Here is a 16668-nt window from a genome sequence, read left to right on the forward strand (position 1 = left end):
TGGTGTTAATGCAATTCTCTTTTTGGTTCAGTTTTACTGAATTAATACTGTAAATACTTGGTTATATTTGATTTATATTTGAAAATATTTGAATCAACAACTGTCATCATCATCAGCTGGTGAAGCTGAATTGCAGGAATGCAAGCCTTCCATAGGGAAACCCATTGCTCATGTTGACCACTATTCAAACCCCTAATTTGTTTTCCAAGTGGAAGCAGCAGCAAGGGGGTCATCTATCTTGGACCTTGTCTTCAGGGAGGAACTGACTGATGAACTGGAATTACTGGGAACCTTGGGAGGAAGTAATCATGTCCTCTTGGATTTCATTATACAAAGGCAAAGGGAAGATGAGTGTAGTTGGACATGCACTCTGGACTTTAAGAAGACTGGTTTCAAATAGTTAATGAACTACTGGGTTCAGAAATAGTCAAAGAGAAGGGAGTCCAAGATGGATGGGAGTTTCTTAAAAGGGAAATATTGAAGGCCCAAATGCCGACAATTCCAACAAGAAAGAAAAGTGGGCTGCATCTAAGGAAACAGATGTGGCTGCTTACAGAGAAGCTGAGAGCAAGAAGGGCATGTACAGTGGTACCTTGGGTTACATACGCTTCAGGTTACACACTCCACTAAGCCAGAAATAGTGCTTCAGATTAAGAACTTTGCTTCAGGATGAGAACAGAAATCGTGCTCTGGCAGTGCGGCGGCAGCAGGAGGCCCCATTAGCTAAAGTGGTGCCTCAGGTTAAGAACAGTTTCAGGTTAAGTACGAACCTCTGGAACGAATTAAGTACTTAACCTGAGGTACCACTGTATAAGAAATGGAGGAAAGGAGAAATCACAAAGGAAAAGTATACATGAGTAGCCAACAGTTGCAGGAAGAAGGTCAGGCTGGCTAAAGCTCAGGATGAGCTCAGGCTTGCAAGAGAGGTTAAACATATTTTTAAAAGTTTCTTCAGCTATGTTCAAAGCAAGAGAAAGAACAAGCAAGTAGCAGGCCTTCTGTGTGTAGAAGATGGGGAAATGCTATTGGATGACAGAGAGAAGGTGGAACTGCTCAACACATGCTTTGCCTCTGTCTTTACCTAAAAAAAAAAGCTGTGCCTAACCTGGTGATAACAGAATAAGCTATGCAAGGAGGGAGCTGCAGCCCAAGATAAGAAGTGGTACCTAGCTACTTTAAACGAATTCATATCTGCTGGGCCTGATGAGCTGCATCCAAGGGTACTAAATGAGCTTGTGGATGTGATCTCAGAGCCTCGGTCTAATATTTGAGAATTATTGGAGAACAGGTGAGGTCCATGCAGACTGGAGGTGGGCAAAAGTTGTACCCATCTTCAAAAGGGGGGGGGGGGGAGAAGACCCAGGTAACTATCAACTGGTCAGCTTAACATCAATACCAGGAAAGGTCCTAGAATAGATAATTCAACTGTTGGTCTGTGATTACTAAGACCCAGCAGGATTTTCTCAAAAACAAGTCATGCTAGACAAATAACATTCTTTTCTTTTTACAGAATTACCAAACTTTTTGGTAGAGTTTGATAGAGTTATCTGAGCTTGGTGGATCAGGGGAATGCTAAACATAGTGTATATTTATTTCTGTAAGGCCTTTGACAAAGTCTCTCATGATATTCTTGAAAGGAAGCTGGCCAAATGTGGGTTGTATGTTGGTGGATTTGTAGCTGGTTGACTGACCGAACCCAAAGAGTACTCATTAATGGTTCCCCATCATCCTGGAAATAAGTGACAAGTGGGGTCCCACAGGGTTCTGTCCTGGGCCAATTGTTGTTCAACATCATTATAAATGCCTTGGATAAAGGAATTGAGAGGATGCTCATCAAAACTGCAGATGACACCAAACTGGGAGGGGGAGCGAGTGCTGCAGAATAAAGAATTGGGATTCAATATGACCTTAACATATTGGAGAACAGGGCCAAAGATAACAAAATGAATTTCAAGAGAGAGAAGTGTAAGGTTCTGCACTTAGGCAGGAAAAATCAGTTGCACAAATATAAAATGGGGGACACCTCGATTATCATCTGTCATGTATGCTTTAGTTGAGATTCCTGCATTGCAAGACTAGAAGACCCTTCGTGTCCCTTCTAACTCTACAGTTCTATGATTCTATGATTTACCTGTTATAAAGATAGCTGCATTTGCCTTGGGTAAAACCCCCTACACTGAAAGGCTATTAAGGATTGGCTAGAGGCACTTAGAGGCCACTTTCCTATGATTATCAGCTTCAAATGGATCATCATGGTATTTATTCTCTTCTTGTAAACAAGCACATTCAGCTTTGGTTTGCTTTAAGGTTCTCATTCTGCAGTTTTGTAGGGGGAAACCTGAGAGATTTTCACCACAAACAAGCTTCTCTTGAGAGTTGTTTACCATACAGGGCAGCCCCTTCAAAACATGCATGTTTAAACAGATGGTTCCCATTGACTATTAAAGCAATTCCTGCAAGAGAGTCAAATCTAAAGGAGAACAGATGGAGCAAAATTCTGTTGACATCCAGGGTTGATCTTTTGCATCTTCATCACCTGGATGTTCATATTCAGACCTGTGATTCTGACCATATTGAAATGCCACCTAAGATAAATTGTGGTGTAACTTAGGTTAGATAAACTAGCGGACATTTAATGAGCTTGTTTTCAACCATTCACTGCAGGCTACCAAGGGGTGGGATATTATTATGTCCATGGCAGCCACAAGTCATAGAAGTACCATCATCTTCCCCAGACTTTTAATTGTAAATATCCTTTTAACTGGTGATGCTGGAAACTGAACTTAGGAATGTCGCTGCTACCTAAATTCTTTCAACAGGAAACATTGGGGGACTGAGCCTGGGGCTTCTGCATGCACACCCTACGGCTGATCATAGTAGCTCTAAGGAACAATGGAAGCTTCTGTAGACCAGGCATGCTATTCATCTAGCCAAATACTGCCCACTTTGACTGGCAGGGTCTCTTCGCCATCTCATGCAGAGGTTTTTCCACGTCATTTGCTACCCATTCCCTTTTAGCACAGCAGGGAAATGCTTCAGGAACAAGGGAATGGAAGAGGTACGCTCTCCACTTTTATCTCCCCCCCCCCCCCGGAACTCCCCTCAGACGAATATGGGAATGCTTCTGTAGAGGCTTACTGGAGCTCCAAACAGGAGCATACCTCTTAGGGATGGGGCTACATTGCAACTTTTTATTGAAGCTTTTACTTGTATATATTATGCTTGGCTGCTTAGCACCATGTACAGGATATTGCACCTTCCATTCATTTCAAACAGATCATGCAATTTTATTCATAATTGTTTGTGACTTGCAATGAAAATAGCTACAAATAGTCTTAGGGGAAGGTGCATTTTAATTACCTGAATTATATCACATTTCAGCCTAGTTCTGCTGTTCAGTGAATCACTGCTTTTTTTCTGGGAAGCTTTGATAAGCTTTCTGAGAACTAAAAACATTTTTGTTTATCCTAGACTAGCGGCAGCCAGGAATGCAGTGCAACTGATACCTCAGTTGGCAGAGCAGGAGGCTCTTCATCTCAGGGTCATGGACTTGAGTCCCAGGTTGGGCAGAAGACTCCTGCATCGCAGAGGGTTGGACTAGATGACCCTCCTGGTCCCTCTCAACACCATAATTCTATGATTCATGTTAATCACAGATGAATCAGTTGATTGCATGTGCCCTGGATAAAATGACTTAACCCACAATTCAGCTGCCAGTCAGCAACCAAGAAAACTAAACACGCAGAATGCTTTGGACGATGTCAGCAGGAGAAATGTGGAAATGGCCATAACAGCCACGAGTTTGGTTGGCTTTAAAAGAGGATTGGGCAGATTCATGAAGAATAAAGCCGTGATTGCTGTGCTCTGCCTTCATGGTCAGAGGCAGAAAAAATAAAAATTTATATGCCGCCCATTTGACTAGGTCGCCCCAGCCACTCTGGGTGGCTTCCATCAAATTAAAACATCAAACACAGTAAAATGTTTCTGAATAGCAGTAGCTGTTAAACGCAAGAGTGGGGAGAGCTCTTGTGCTTGAATCCCGCTTGCTGATTTTTTCTTTTAAGCAACTCTATGTACCCTTGATCCTAGCTCAAACATTTTCGAGAGATGGATTTGATAAGTAGCATGGTAGATGAGGTGCAGAGAAAGAGTCCAATTATTTTAGTGGCTGTGCTAGAAAAGTGATTTCAGCCCATCGTGGACCTTCCATGAGCCTCACGGTTGAAACAGCAGCTCTTCCTCCTTTGGATGTAACTTGATTGCCTCCCGCAGGACAAAGTGTTATAGCTGAAATTAGTGTTCAGGAAGCACCATCCTTTGCCAGGTGACCCACTTAGCAGGTATCGCTGCTGTGACTGCATATTGCTGCATTTGTAACTAGTTCAAAAAGAAGACTGTATGTATAATCCAGGCATGGGAGCTGTGAACTGAGGGTAAAGGTTGCTCCACATTAACATAAAGGATTGGTTTATCTCAAGCTTATCTGTATTTCTGAACACCTGCTCCATGGGCTGCAATGAATAGTACTGCGAGTTCCTCTTCCTGTGATACTAGACAGATCATTATCAAACTCCAGGCTTCTAAACTCCAGGGAATATGTGACGGTAGATGTGTCCTATACAGCCTGATCCTATGCAGGCTTGTGGTTCTGCATAGGATCAGGTTAAACACGTTTCAACCTTCAGAGGCAAACGGCTTCTTCAATAGCAACCATCCTCCCTAGGCATGCCTGATGGCAACAGAAAAGGCTCTCTCCATTGCCCCAGCCTGCTAGACCACACTTGATAATTTGTGGACTATGTCTGCTTGCATGTGCCATCTGTATTTGCTTGCCAAATCCCATCCCTGCCCACCAGCCATCCTTCAGACTGCTGTGGAACAGCCGGATGGGCCTGGCAAAATCCCTTTCAATCCAATCCTTACTGATGGGTTTGGAGAATCCTGAACAGCATAAGTACCTGCCTTGGTACATCATAGGTGCTCCTTTGCAGCTGCGGGGGACTGAGAAGAAAGACATGAAACTGTAAGAAAAATAATAGAATCAAAGAATCTTCGAGTTGGAAGGGACCCAAGGGTCATCTAGTTCAACCCCCTGCAATGCAGGAATCTCAGCTAAAGCACCCATGACCTTTTTGGGAGTGTGTGTGTCGTATTTAATATAATGAGCTGGGGTGGGTGAGCATGCACAATTTATTATTATTATTTATTAAATTTATTGGTCACTTTCTACAAACGCACACCTACATACTGTTTTAAACCAGGATTTAAAATAAATCAATAAATAACATCTAAAAGCCGATTGTTTTTTAATAATAAAAAAATGATTAAAACATTCTACCCTCCTCAAAAGGCCAGAGATAACCAAATGCCAAAGTCCTGACAAAAAATGAATGTTTTTGGCTTGGTGCCTAAAGACACGTAATGGTACCAGACGAGCCTCTCTGAGGGAAGAGAATTCCCAAGCCACATTTATTTATCCATTTCAGTTAAAAAGCAACAACTTTAAAATAAAAAGTGAGGAAGAGACGAAGGAGAAGGACGAGGCGGCCTGAGAAAGGCAAGCGTCCTCATCCTCCGTTTTATTATTGCCTCAGCCAAGAAGGCGAGGAGGCAGGAGGGCAGGAGCACGCGAGGAAAAGCAGGAGGAGAGGGAGAAGGAAAAAGAAGGGCCCGCCGAGGGGCGTGGCGGGTCACGCGCGCAGCGGCCTATCAGAGGCGGCGTCGACGGCGGCGGCGGCCAGGGTCACGCGGCGGCGGGCGCCGCCTGCTCCTTCCCCCTCCCCCCCTCCGCTGGGCGTGAGGCGAGAGCGAAGCTGGTGACTGAGGGAAGGCCGGAGGAGGGAGGGAGGGAGGAGGTCTTCGCTGCCCCCCCGCGCCCCCCCTTGCCGCCGCCGCCGCCGCCATGGTGCTGGAGTCGGTGGTGGCCGACCTGCTGAACCGCTTCCTGGGCGGCTACGTGGAGAACCTGGACAAGTCGCAGCTCAAGCTGGGCATCTGGGGGGGTAAGGACGGAGCCCATGAAAGGGGCGGCCGGGGGGGGCGAGGGGAAGCGAGGCTCCTCCTTACCTGCGGGGGGGGGAGGGGACGCACCTGTCTCTGCACCCAAGGGGGGGGGCGGGCAGAGAGAGCGAGGAGGAGAATTCGAGGCGGGTCTCTCACCCCTCCCGGCCTGCTCCAGCCCCCTTGAGCCCCCCCTTCCCCTACGCCCTCAGATGTGGGTGCTGCGCCCCTTCCTCCTCCTGCCAGCCCCATGTGCTCCTCTGACAGGGCCTTCCCCCTCCTCTTCAAGCGAGGTGCAGTGGGGCGGGGGGGGGGGAAGGGGTCTTATCGCTATCAGACCAGCCTCCTTTTGCACCCCCTTATTCCCTCCATCAGTTTAGTGTCTTCCACTTTGTCTCTCATGCCAATTTTATGACCCTTCTCATCTTTAGATGGGTGGCATCTGGTCTGTAGACTAGTTCCCTCCTTCACTATTTTCCCCCTCCAGTTGGGCTCATGCATGCACCACCTCTCTGATTCGAGCGTTGTGCTCCCCAAACCAATTTTGTGCTCTTACTCCTGTTTCTGGCACAGCATTTGACAAATGGGGAGCCACCACTGAAAAGGCCCATTCTTGTGTTGCCACCCTCTCGGCCTCCTGAGGTAGGGGCACATGTAGAAGGGCCTCAGGTGACAATTGGAAAGTCTGGGTCGGTCCTTGATATATCGGCGTTTTGAGCCATATAAGGCTTTATAGGTCAATACCAGCCTTCGTTGCATGATTTTGAGAGTTCATGCCGAGTCCAGGTAGCCCCTTAAGCCCAGGGATGGGGAACAGTGACTTCAGACGTTGTTTGACTCCAGCTTCTCTTGGCCTCAGCCAGCATTTCCAGTGCTTAGAGATGATGGGAGTTGTAGTCTTAACAACATAAGGAGGGCCAAAACTTCCCCATCTTTGCATTAAGTTGTGTTGTTATATCTAGGAAATATACCAGATTGTGAAATATTCCTGTTTTGTTAAGTAGGCAGTCAAAGGTTATAATGCCTCAAGAACTGGAAACTGTTTGCAATGTTATGCCAAATATGATCACACCTATTTCGCAAAGAGCCACGTCTCCTTAAAGTATAACTTGTTTTCCTTCTTTAATGATCAAATTGGTGACATCTGAGGTTTTGATATGCTAAGTTGCACCCCACCATGTCAAGTCATAATAATAAATATAGCACATGATCTATTACGGTTTATTTATAATGCTTTCAGGCACCAGGAAAGCATTTTTGTTTGGCTTTATATATAGTAGAGCAGGCTAACTCAGAATGTTGGATTAGAGGGTCATTGATTCAGTTTTGAGTTTAAAATTGTGCACTTTAAATTTATGATACTTTTAAATTATGTTACCAAAACCCCCCATGTTTTTAAATAAATTTATTTTTATTCACCAGCTCATAATTCCTTTACAAGGGAATTTTTTGTTTTCATTGTATGGGAAGAAAACTGAGGCCGATATCTTAGCTAGGTTGCAGGTTGAATTTGGGGGCCTCCATCCATTTCTCCCAGTTGAAATTGGAGTAATGTTGCCACAATATTTCACTATTGTGGTTCATCATCTTGAGAATATCTGTGTTGGACACATCCAAGCCAGTGTGAATCCCTTTTCATGATCCCTTTTCAGCCCAAGGGCAAGCAAGGGGCATTATTGAAGTACAAGGCAGAAGCACCTGAAGAAGACTGTGGAGCGGGACTGGTGGGGTTTGTGGTCTGGGGAGAGGTCTATAGGCTGGATTAGAGAGGACTGGAGGGCCACATTCACAGTCAGGCCTGAGGTTCCCCATCCATGACACAGGGACAACGTACATGTTTAAGGTAGAGGTCATAGGAGCCAACTCTTAGGAGTCGAGGTCCCTTCGTCCCACCCAATAAAATATCTGAGGGGGCCAGCCCCCCCCCATTAATAGGTATTGCCATTCAAATGCGGTGGGTGGGTACAGCATCATGTGATTAATTATGTGGGGCAGGGCTTACCTGGAACCCCTACTCCCTAGTAGAGATCCTGGTGTTGCAGAAAGCCTAAAATGAAACCAGTAACTTTATTGCTTTTATTTCTACTTCCTTAGCATCAAATTAAGCTGAAGGATTTTGAAGCTTCCTTGTAAAAATGATCCTTCCTTCTACAGTGGCTTTAGCTGGGATCATGTTGTTTACTTTGTTGGGCTGGCTTGAAGCAAGAGAACTGGGGTGGGGTGGGGGGTGGAGAAAGCGAGAGATTGGAAGGGTAAGAAAGCATCAGATATTGCCTTGAAAATCACCCATCATGTGATGACTAAGAGGAACTATGTGTGTTCTTTTGGAAGAAGAAACAGTTCGTAGATTATGTGAGTTACGGCCTTGAGTGGGGTGTTTGTTGCACACCAAAGGTTTTTTTTTTGCTTTTTGTTTTCTTGGCTAGACTGTTATCAGGGTTGGCTCAAGGCTTTTTGTAGGGTTGCCGTGCTTAGTCAATTGATCAATTTAGATTAAAAAGTTTTTTTCCTTTTAGGAAGCAGTTCTTAAACACTGAGTTGCTTTTATTACAAAATAGTGGTTTTTCAGAAGTGTTGGTTTATTTGAAAATAAATTTAATCCTAGGACAGCGGGTAGGATTCCTTCCAGCTTGCCAAACGGAATCATATTTTGTTTCCCCACCCCACCCCCTGTGATGCAATTTTGGTGTGTGTGGGGGGCACATGGAGAGAGGAGAAGGGGAAAGTCCTAGTTTATAAGCAGAAGTCTTTGCACAGGAGGCCAGTTTGGTGAATTCTGTGCAACACTCCTGCCCAATCATATTGGTGAAGTGTTATAGATTTGGTTGCAAAATGACAATGCAAAGCACATTTAGAATGAGCACAAGAAACATTTTTCTTCCTCCTGGGTGCCCAGGAAAGAGCCGCAAGGTGAACAATTGCCTCTGTTGCAGCCCTTTGTAAAAATGGTTGAAAGTGCAGTGCATTTTCATGGAGTAGGGATGTTTAAAAATGTGCCCTCTGTTTTGGCTTTGTATTACTTTCAGCCAGTGGTTTTCAACCAGTGTACCGTGGCACCCTGGGGAGCCTTGAATGCTGGTCCGGGGTGCCATGGGCAACACTGGCCTCTTTCCCTCTTTCCTTACCTCCCTTCCTCTGATGCCCTCTCTTCTCTGCCTCCCAAAGGCTTGCACAGCTGTTTGTTGCAGCAGCTCTGGCTACAAGCTCCCCAGGTGAACAATGCCTCTGGGGCTGGCCAGGGGTGCTTCCAGGGCCCCTTTGGGGCAGTGTGAGGAGGCACTTCTCTTTGGGGAAGGGGACACAGCTCAGAGATTAGGGGCGGCAACTGTGGCTGTCCAGAGAACTCCCAAGGAGAGGGAAGAAGAGAGGAGGCTGAGGGAACCCTCCACAAGAGAGGGGTGAGGGGCTGCCAGGTCTACAGGCAAGGGGTGACATAACTGGGCTTCTGAGCCCCACAGAGGTAGCACAGAATGAAAGTAGTTGATCAAGGGAGCCGTGGAACCATAAAAGGTTGAAAACCTCTGCTTTAAACAATTACAAAAGAAAGCAAATGTCCATATTTAAATGATTTTTAATAATTGTTTGTAATGCTGTAACCTACACTGGGACCTTAGGGTGAAAGGTGGGTAATAAGTAAATTAATAAAAATAATTTTAGACATGCTGTTGGCATCCTTCTGTCTTGAGAGAAAATGGAGTGTGCCTCTGGGGGTGAAGTCAAACTGCTGTGTTAACAGTACTGTGGGGTCCCCCCACAGTGTGGGGCAGTGTGTGTGTGTGGTTGCCCAGAGGACAAGACCCTCCCTCTCAGCCTTGCTGATGTGGTCCAAAGGAAACCCAAGCAATATGTTTGACACTAGTTTGGCTGCAGAAGTTGCTGGAAGGAGGTGTACAAGGGGCTAGCCAACCGTCTGGGCTCCATTCTGGATTTGTTGAGGTTTAACTCCTTAGCCTTTTCTTTAGGATCAGAGTTTTCCTTCTTCTAGATGGGCTACCTTCCTAGGTTGACTAGCTCCACCTGCCCTCTACAGTATGTGTAGCTATTTGATTATCCTTGGTAAATGAAAGTACACTACTTTAAAAGCAATCAAAACATGAACTGTAAGAATCTTGAACTCCATAGTGTGTTTCTGGAGATTGGCACTGTGATGAATATCACAGTAAACGAAAGTGAAAGACTTCAGTAGAAAGACGCTTCTTTCTTGACCAGATTCAACAAGCTCTTTATAGTATGAAAACATGTTCTATCCATTATGTAGTTAACTTGTTCTCTACAAAACTGGGTGCATTTAAGAAATTCAAATTAAGCTGCTATTGAACTACAAGAATGACTAGTTAAAGCTAGCATGGCTTTTCTTATGGATCAGTGAAATGTTTAGCATCTTCTTCCTTATGATATCTTTATAAATCTTTACATATTGTTGCTGTGCAGTACAATTGTACATACATTTTGAAACTGGAAAAGATTTCAAAACCATTAAAACAAGTTTCTCTTTTTGCAGTTCTAGAATAGAACAAGTGATACCTAAAACAAAATGTTCTAGCGTGCTGTGTTGCTGTGCACTACCCTCACTAAGAATATTCCATTCTTCCCCCCTTTTCCATCCAGTCCCTGGTTAGTTAGCATTATGAGCCCACTGAGCATGCGTGATCCTCAATGGGCTGTTTTTTTTGGGGTCTCCCTGATGGTTTAATTTTCTTCTTTTGTACTTTCGCAAATCCTGAGGTTACCCCAAGCCTGTGGATAGCTGCCTCTTTTATGTGAATGGTTCCCTTTTGTTTCCATAAGCGTTGGTTACTGGAAGAATTCGAGTCTCTTATTAGTATGTGTTTGTATACATAGTTCATAGAAAATAAAGAGATCTTGATATCTGATTTCTTTTACTATATAGGTAATGTGGCACTTGACAACTTGAGGATAAAGGAGAACGCCCTGGTAAGCCATCTGTCATCTAGGAAATTGCTTGGGTTTGCTTTTTTAAACTGTGCAGGTCAAGCTTGAACAGTAGCTGTAACTGATGCATTTTTTTTAGCAACTTAAGAGAATTTGATTTTTAAAAATTTCCTTAATTTTGATTGAGGCATTGGAATAATGCTGTATATTTCATGTTGAGAAAATATGAGTGATCAGACCAGTGCAGTCTCTCAAGAGAAGGGGTACTGTTGATTCCTATGCAAAAGATCACATATTGAAAAGCAAAGTCTCATTTTTTATCTTCATTTTTATACACTAGCGTAATTTTGTCTTTTTTCCAACAGGTGAATAAGAGGTAGTGGTGAGGAGCAATCAGGAATAGTCTGATTGAGCTCTCCCTCCCTCCACAATGTTGTCCTGAGCCAGTGTTTGAAACTCCCTTTGTTCTAGGCGCATTTTGCAGCAGGGAATTTCATTAATGTGAGCAGTTTCTGAGCTCTTGGGTGCCATACCGAGCCTAAGATTTCAGATTAAAACTGCCACTGCGGAAAGAAAAGGAGGACCTTTTTCTGCCTCCCCACTTCCAGCCACTGTCTGAAGACTGGAAAAGGGACTCTCATAAGCATATTAAGGGGCGGGCAGGGGCTTTGTTTTTTGCAGTCTTGGGATTAGGACTAGACCATGTGAAAAATGAGCATAAGATTTTAACTGCAGTTCATTCATTTTCAGCTTTGTATTCTTGTCATTAAAAAGGCATGCCTAGACACTCCATTGTGCCCATAACCTAGCTTTAAGGTGCCATTTAGCTCCTAGCTTTCATATCTCAATTTCTGACACTGTCTGGAGCCACTTCTCACCATCCCTACCTTGCCATCTCATGTCTTCTTTTAAGCTTTAAAGAAGATGCTGGGATAGCCAGTCACAGACTCCTGTATCATATATAATTTGGGTCCTGCTCTGATTTGTTTATTAAAGTCAGTGGAACTATTGTTGCTTAAGTACGTCAATAAACAAATTGTGAACCAGAGTGCCTAAATACTCTTAGGTCCAATACTTAATTGAATGCTTATTTCAGTTTTACTTGGGAAGAAGAGGTAGCTTAGCTGGAGGTCTCTCTGGTCCATGTTAGCATGTCATTAGGTGCATGTAGTATACTGTCTTTTCCCCCAGTGATGATTTGCAGCCTTGGCCCAAACTTTAGTAAACATACTAGTGGGGGAAGATAGCATTTGCCATGGGTTTTGGGTGCTTGATGAATCTTTTTGTTACTTTGCTCTAATTCTTAAACTCAACAACTTTAAACAGGTTTTAAAACTATAAAGCAAAGCTAGTGGTAAGAGCCTTCTGATATGTAATGAGTATGTTATTTTCCTCTTCTCTACCACCTCCCCCCCATTTCTCAGAGTGAGCTGGATGTACCTTTTAGAGTAAAGGCTGGACAAATAGGTAAGTAGATGGTTCTCATTTGCATTTTGATTTGGAGATTGAAAAGCTGGAAGTTAGTAGCATCTTGGTAGTTTGTATATTAGTGTACAATAGCTAAGAACCTGCAGCTGCTTTTTTCAAGGAAATTGGGCAAAGTACACAACAATTACTTGGCAAATTTATAAGGCTTAGAACAATGTTTTCTGCATTTTAAATTAGAATACCATTTGTGGGGAAACAGTTGTAATTCAGATATTTTCTACTTTGCAGGATGGGAAACACTTCAGTTTCATTCCCTCTGCTTCCTGGTTATATTTTCCTTTTATTTTCCACTCTGCTGCTGTCCTAAACAGATGCCCTGGATCTGAATGTTTGTTGGAGTTTTATGGGCTTTTATTCTAGCTGACTCTGTCCTATGGACTGCTGTTATTAATACTCATTTAAGTTTTAAGAGTAACTTGCAGTTTGGTGATGCAAGGAAAACAAACAAGCTTCTGTCAGATGCTTTTCTGTAAATCATATGATGAACCATAACTGCTCATTTTTTTTATCACTTAGCAAATAATTGAAGTAGAATATATGACTTCATACTTAAAATGCATGAATCCAGCAGTAGAAAGCCTAGAACAGCCTTGTATTTCTATGCCACCTATTATAAAATGTGCAATAAAGTATAATATTTATTTTTCAAATTGGTATATATAAGCACCCCCTCCCCCAGTTTCCAATCTTCTAACTGCCACTTTGCATCTAAATGTCCTGCTCTGGACTGACTTCTTGAAGCAGCAGTTGTTAAGCCCCATCACAGGTCAGTGCTTCTGCCCTTAGCTGCTGCTTCTTGCTTAGGTGGCAGCCGTAGGAAGTAATAGAGGAGCAAACCACCCAACCCAAATTGAAAACAGCCACAAGGAATTGCGTGCATGCAAGTGAGCAGGCTGTCAAAGAAGAGATGGAGTGCTTGGTGTCTCCTCTGTACCCAGCATAGAAACCTAGCAGGCTGCTTGCGGAGGGAAATCCTCTCCTTCACATTCTATGTAGAAATATGGTCAGCTGCTGGAGGAGCTGGAGCTCCTTGCCTCTTGTCTATTTGCTCTCAGAAGACTAGTAGCTTTTATGGGCTTATTTATAAAGCTGGGAAATATTTGTCTTGCTCTCAGGTTCAGTTTTGTTTCCTCTTCAAAGTGTTTCTTATAAAACTACCAAAAGCAAATGCATAATTAAAATGCCAACCTCTTGCTTGGCTGCATTTCTTATTTGTGTAATTTGAATGGGAACACAGGAAGAGTAAGCTTACTTTGAGGAAGTGTAGATTTTCCTGCATTATTTACCTTGGGTGTGTTATGGGTATAATGAAAGAAGTCCAAGATTAAGATTGCAATCCTGTGCCAAGACATGTGCCTAACTTTCAATGCCCTGTAATATAGTTCTTCTGTAGAGCTACAAGTACTGTGTTTCCCATGTGAAAATGAAACGAATGATACCCCCTTGTTCATGTACAGTTTGTTATTTTTAACCTGAAAATTGTAAATATTTGCGTTTCATCCCAACAGATTTATGATGCAACAAATCCTGGCATCTTTTGGGATCAGAAACTAAACAGTTAACTCCTCTTATCTGTTTTTTATTCATTAGCATACACAGTTTTGATAGAGCAGCAGATCTGGTGGCCTTTTTCACCTGTGAAGCATCTGGAGCCTTGGGATCAGCCTAATAGAAATATCACTTGGCAAAAACTCTTACGTTGTAAACAAGGCAAACAATATTTTTTCCAAACAGACTTCACCTGCATGATTCACTCTTTGGTCATTCACCTAAATATAAAATGTTTTGATTTTTTTTAGATAAACTTACTTTGAAGATTCCTTGGAAGAATTTATATGGTGATGCAGTAGTTGCAACTCTAGAAGGCTTATATCTTCTTGTTGTCCCAGGGGCAAGTAAGTGGTTGATGGGCAATCTGAAATGCAATATGTAGTTAGAATGTATTGCCAGTGCCTTACACAGAATTTGAAGACAAGAAAAAATGGAATAGGCTGTTGTGGGTCATTTGATTAAGCACATAGCTTAATCTGTATTTACAGAAATTTGTCCCACTATGTTCCATGGTGCTTATTCACAAGAAAGTGTATAAAATACATGTTATTGTTGTTTCCTTTTTTTGTAATATTATGTAAAATTTCCCTTTCTGTGTTATATTAGATATTGCAAACTCATATTATTTAGGCATTAGTGCAGTGAAGAAGGCACTTGCTGTGGAGCCCTTTCTTTCTGCTTATGTGAAAATTTCCTATACCATTTCATAATTTTCTGCGTTTATAATTTAGTGTTGCATCTGTATTGAGGATGAGCAAAACCATGGTTTGTGAATACACTTCAAGCCATTGTTTTGAGGCATTCCATGGTTTAGAGATACTTGAACTGGATGGTTGTGTAGCTGGTGCCCCAGAATTACTTCCTCCCATCCATCTCTCTTGTTGGCATTATCAGTCCATTTTGCTAAATGTGAAAAAGGAGGCTTTTTTGGTTATTTTTTTGAGTTTTGCCTCTTACATTCATCCAAAAGAAAAAAATAATCCAACATTCAAACCAAAAACAAAGATGAACAAAAACATACAAATACGTATTAACTAAGTAAACATTTTTCCTCCACCATTTACCAATAATTAATATTCTAAATTATCAATCATTAACATTCTAATCTTTTGAGGTGACTTCCAGCCACCTCAATATGAGTCATACTTTTCCTTTATTAATTGCCTTCTTTTGATGTTTCTCATTTCTTGGTGTTGTACGATTTATTTATAGTAACTGTTTTGTATTTTGCAAAATTCGTCAAAGCATAATAAAGGTTTTACTTGAGAACATTTTTTTAAAAAAAAATAGATTCTATAACACTCCCATTCCTTGCTGAACTTTTGGTTTGTTTGATTCCTAATTATTTCTGTCATTTTCGTAAGCTCAATATATTCAAATAATTTTATCTGCCTCTCTTCTTTTGTTGGGCTCTCCTTTCCCTTCCCTTTTCTTGCTTCTGTTGTGGCGTATAAAAATATCCTCATTTTTCTAGTTCTTTGTAATAATAATAATAATAATAATAATAATAATAATAATAATAATTTATTTATACCCCGCCCATCTAGCTGGGTTTCCCCATAGATACTATCCCAAAAGTTTCTGATTTTCTTACATTCCCACCACATATGAAACATTGTTCCTTCTGCCTGCTTACACCTCCAACATTTATTTCAGTTTGTTTTATACAGCTTTGCTAATTTGCTAGGTGTCAGATGCCACCTATAAAATATCTTTGTTTTCCAAGGCATCCATTTGTATTGTATGCCCAAAATATTTTGCCCATTTAATCATAACATCTTTCAATTCTTCATCTTTTACTTCCCAATCAAGCAATAGTCTATACATTTTAGATAAAAATTTGCTTCTGTATAGATTCTTTTTCCAGCCCTGAAATTTCTGGTGCAAACCCATTTTTCTTTTTTGATTTAACTGTTTCATTTAATTGATAATATTGCAGCCAGTCTGTAACATAATGCCTGATTTCTTCATATATATTTTTAACTTCAATTGATTTGCCGCCTCTTCCAACAGTTCTTTATAAATTTTGTTGTTTGTTGTTGTTTAGTCGTTTAGTCGTGTCCGCCTCTTCGTGACCCCATGGACCAGAGCACGCCAGGCACTTCTGTCTTCCACTGTCTCCCGCAGTTTGGTCAGACTCATGTTTGTAGCTTCTAGAACACTGTCCAACCATCTCGTCCTCTGTCGTCCCCTTCTTCTTGTGCCCTCAGTCTTTCCCAACATCAGGGTCTTTTCCAGGGAGTTTTCTCTTCTCATGAGGTGGCCAAAGTATTGGAGCCTCAGCTTCACGATCTATCCTTCCAGTGAGCACTCAGGGCTGATTTCCTTAAGAATGGATGCATTTGATCTTCTTGCAGTCCATGGGACTCTCAAGAGTCTCTTCCAGCACCATAATTCAAAAGCATCAGTTCTTTGGCGATCAGCCTTCTTTATGGTCCAGCTCTTTATAAATTACCAAGTTCTTTTCCATATTTTTTTTCTTTACTGAAATGGCTTCTAACAGTGATAGTCACCAGCTTGGTCAGGAGGTGGCACTAAACTAGAGCCATCAGGGATACCTTGCCTCTTTGTTGGCTTTCTGTTTTGACTAGATCATGAATTCTGTCTCCTAGGCATTAAATATGATGCAGAAAAAGAAGAAAAATATCTACAGGATAACAAGCAAAAGGAGCTATCAAGAATCGAAGAAGCCCTGCGATTAGCAGCAGAAAAAGGTATTGTATGGTTGTTCTTGAG

At 42.2% G+C, this 16668-nt stretch overlaps 1 protein-coding gene across 5 annotated transcripts in view; it reads left to right on the forward strand.

Annotated features, from left to right (window-relative positions):
• The first annotated feature begins 5838 nt into the window (after nt 1-5838).
• Nucleotides 5839-16668, forward strand: part of VPS13C (vacuolar protein sorting 13 homolog C) — a 106061-nt gene continuing 95231 nt past the window's right edge. For 4 of the 5 annotated variants that reach the window (XM_080980643.1, XM_080980644.1, XM_080980645.1 and 1 more), the window contains exons 1-5: nt 5842-6002; nt 10892-10935; nt 12318-12360; nt 14181-14276; nt 16545-16646. In XM_080980643.1, coding sequence (XP_080836769.1) covers nt 5903-6002; nt 10892-10935; nt 12318-12360; nt 14181-14276; nt 16545-16646 — 385 coding nt within the window. In that variant the 5' untranslated portion in view covers nt 5842-5902. Of the gene's footprint in view, nt 6003-10891; nt 10936-12317; nt 12361-14180; nt 14277-16544; nt 16647-16668 lie in introns of all 5 variants that reach the window. The other variant, XM_080980647.1, reaches the window with a different exon arrangement.

Source organism: Podarcis pityusensis, assembly GCF_964106645.2.
Source record: "Podarcis pityusensis genome assembly, chromosome: 14".
In the NCBI taxonomy this organism is placed as follows: domain Eukaryota; kingdom Metazoa; phylum Chordata; class Lepidosauria; order Squamata; family Lacertidae; genus Podarcis; species Podarcis pityusensis.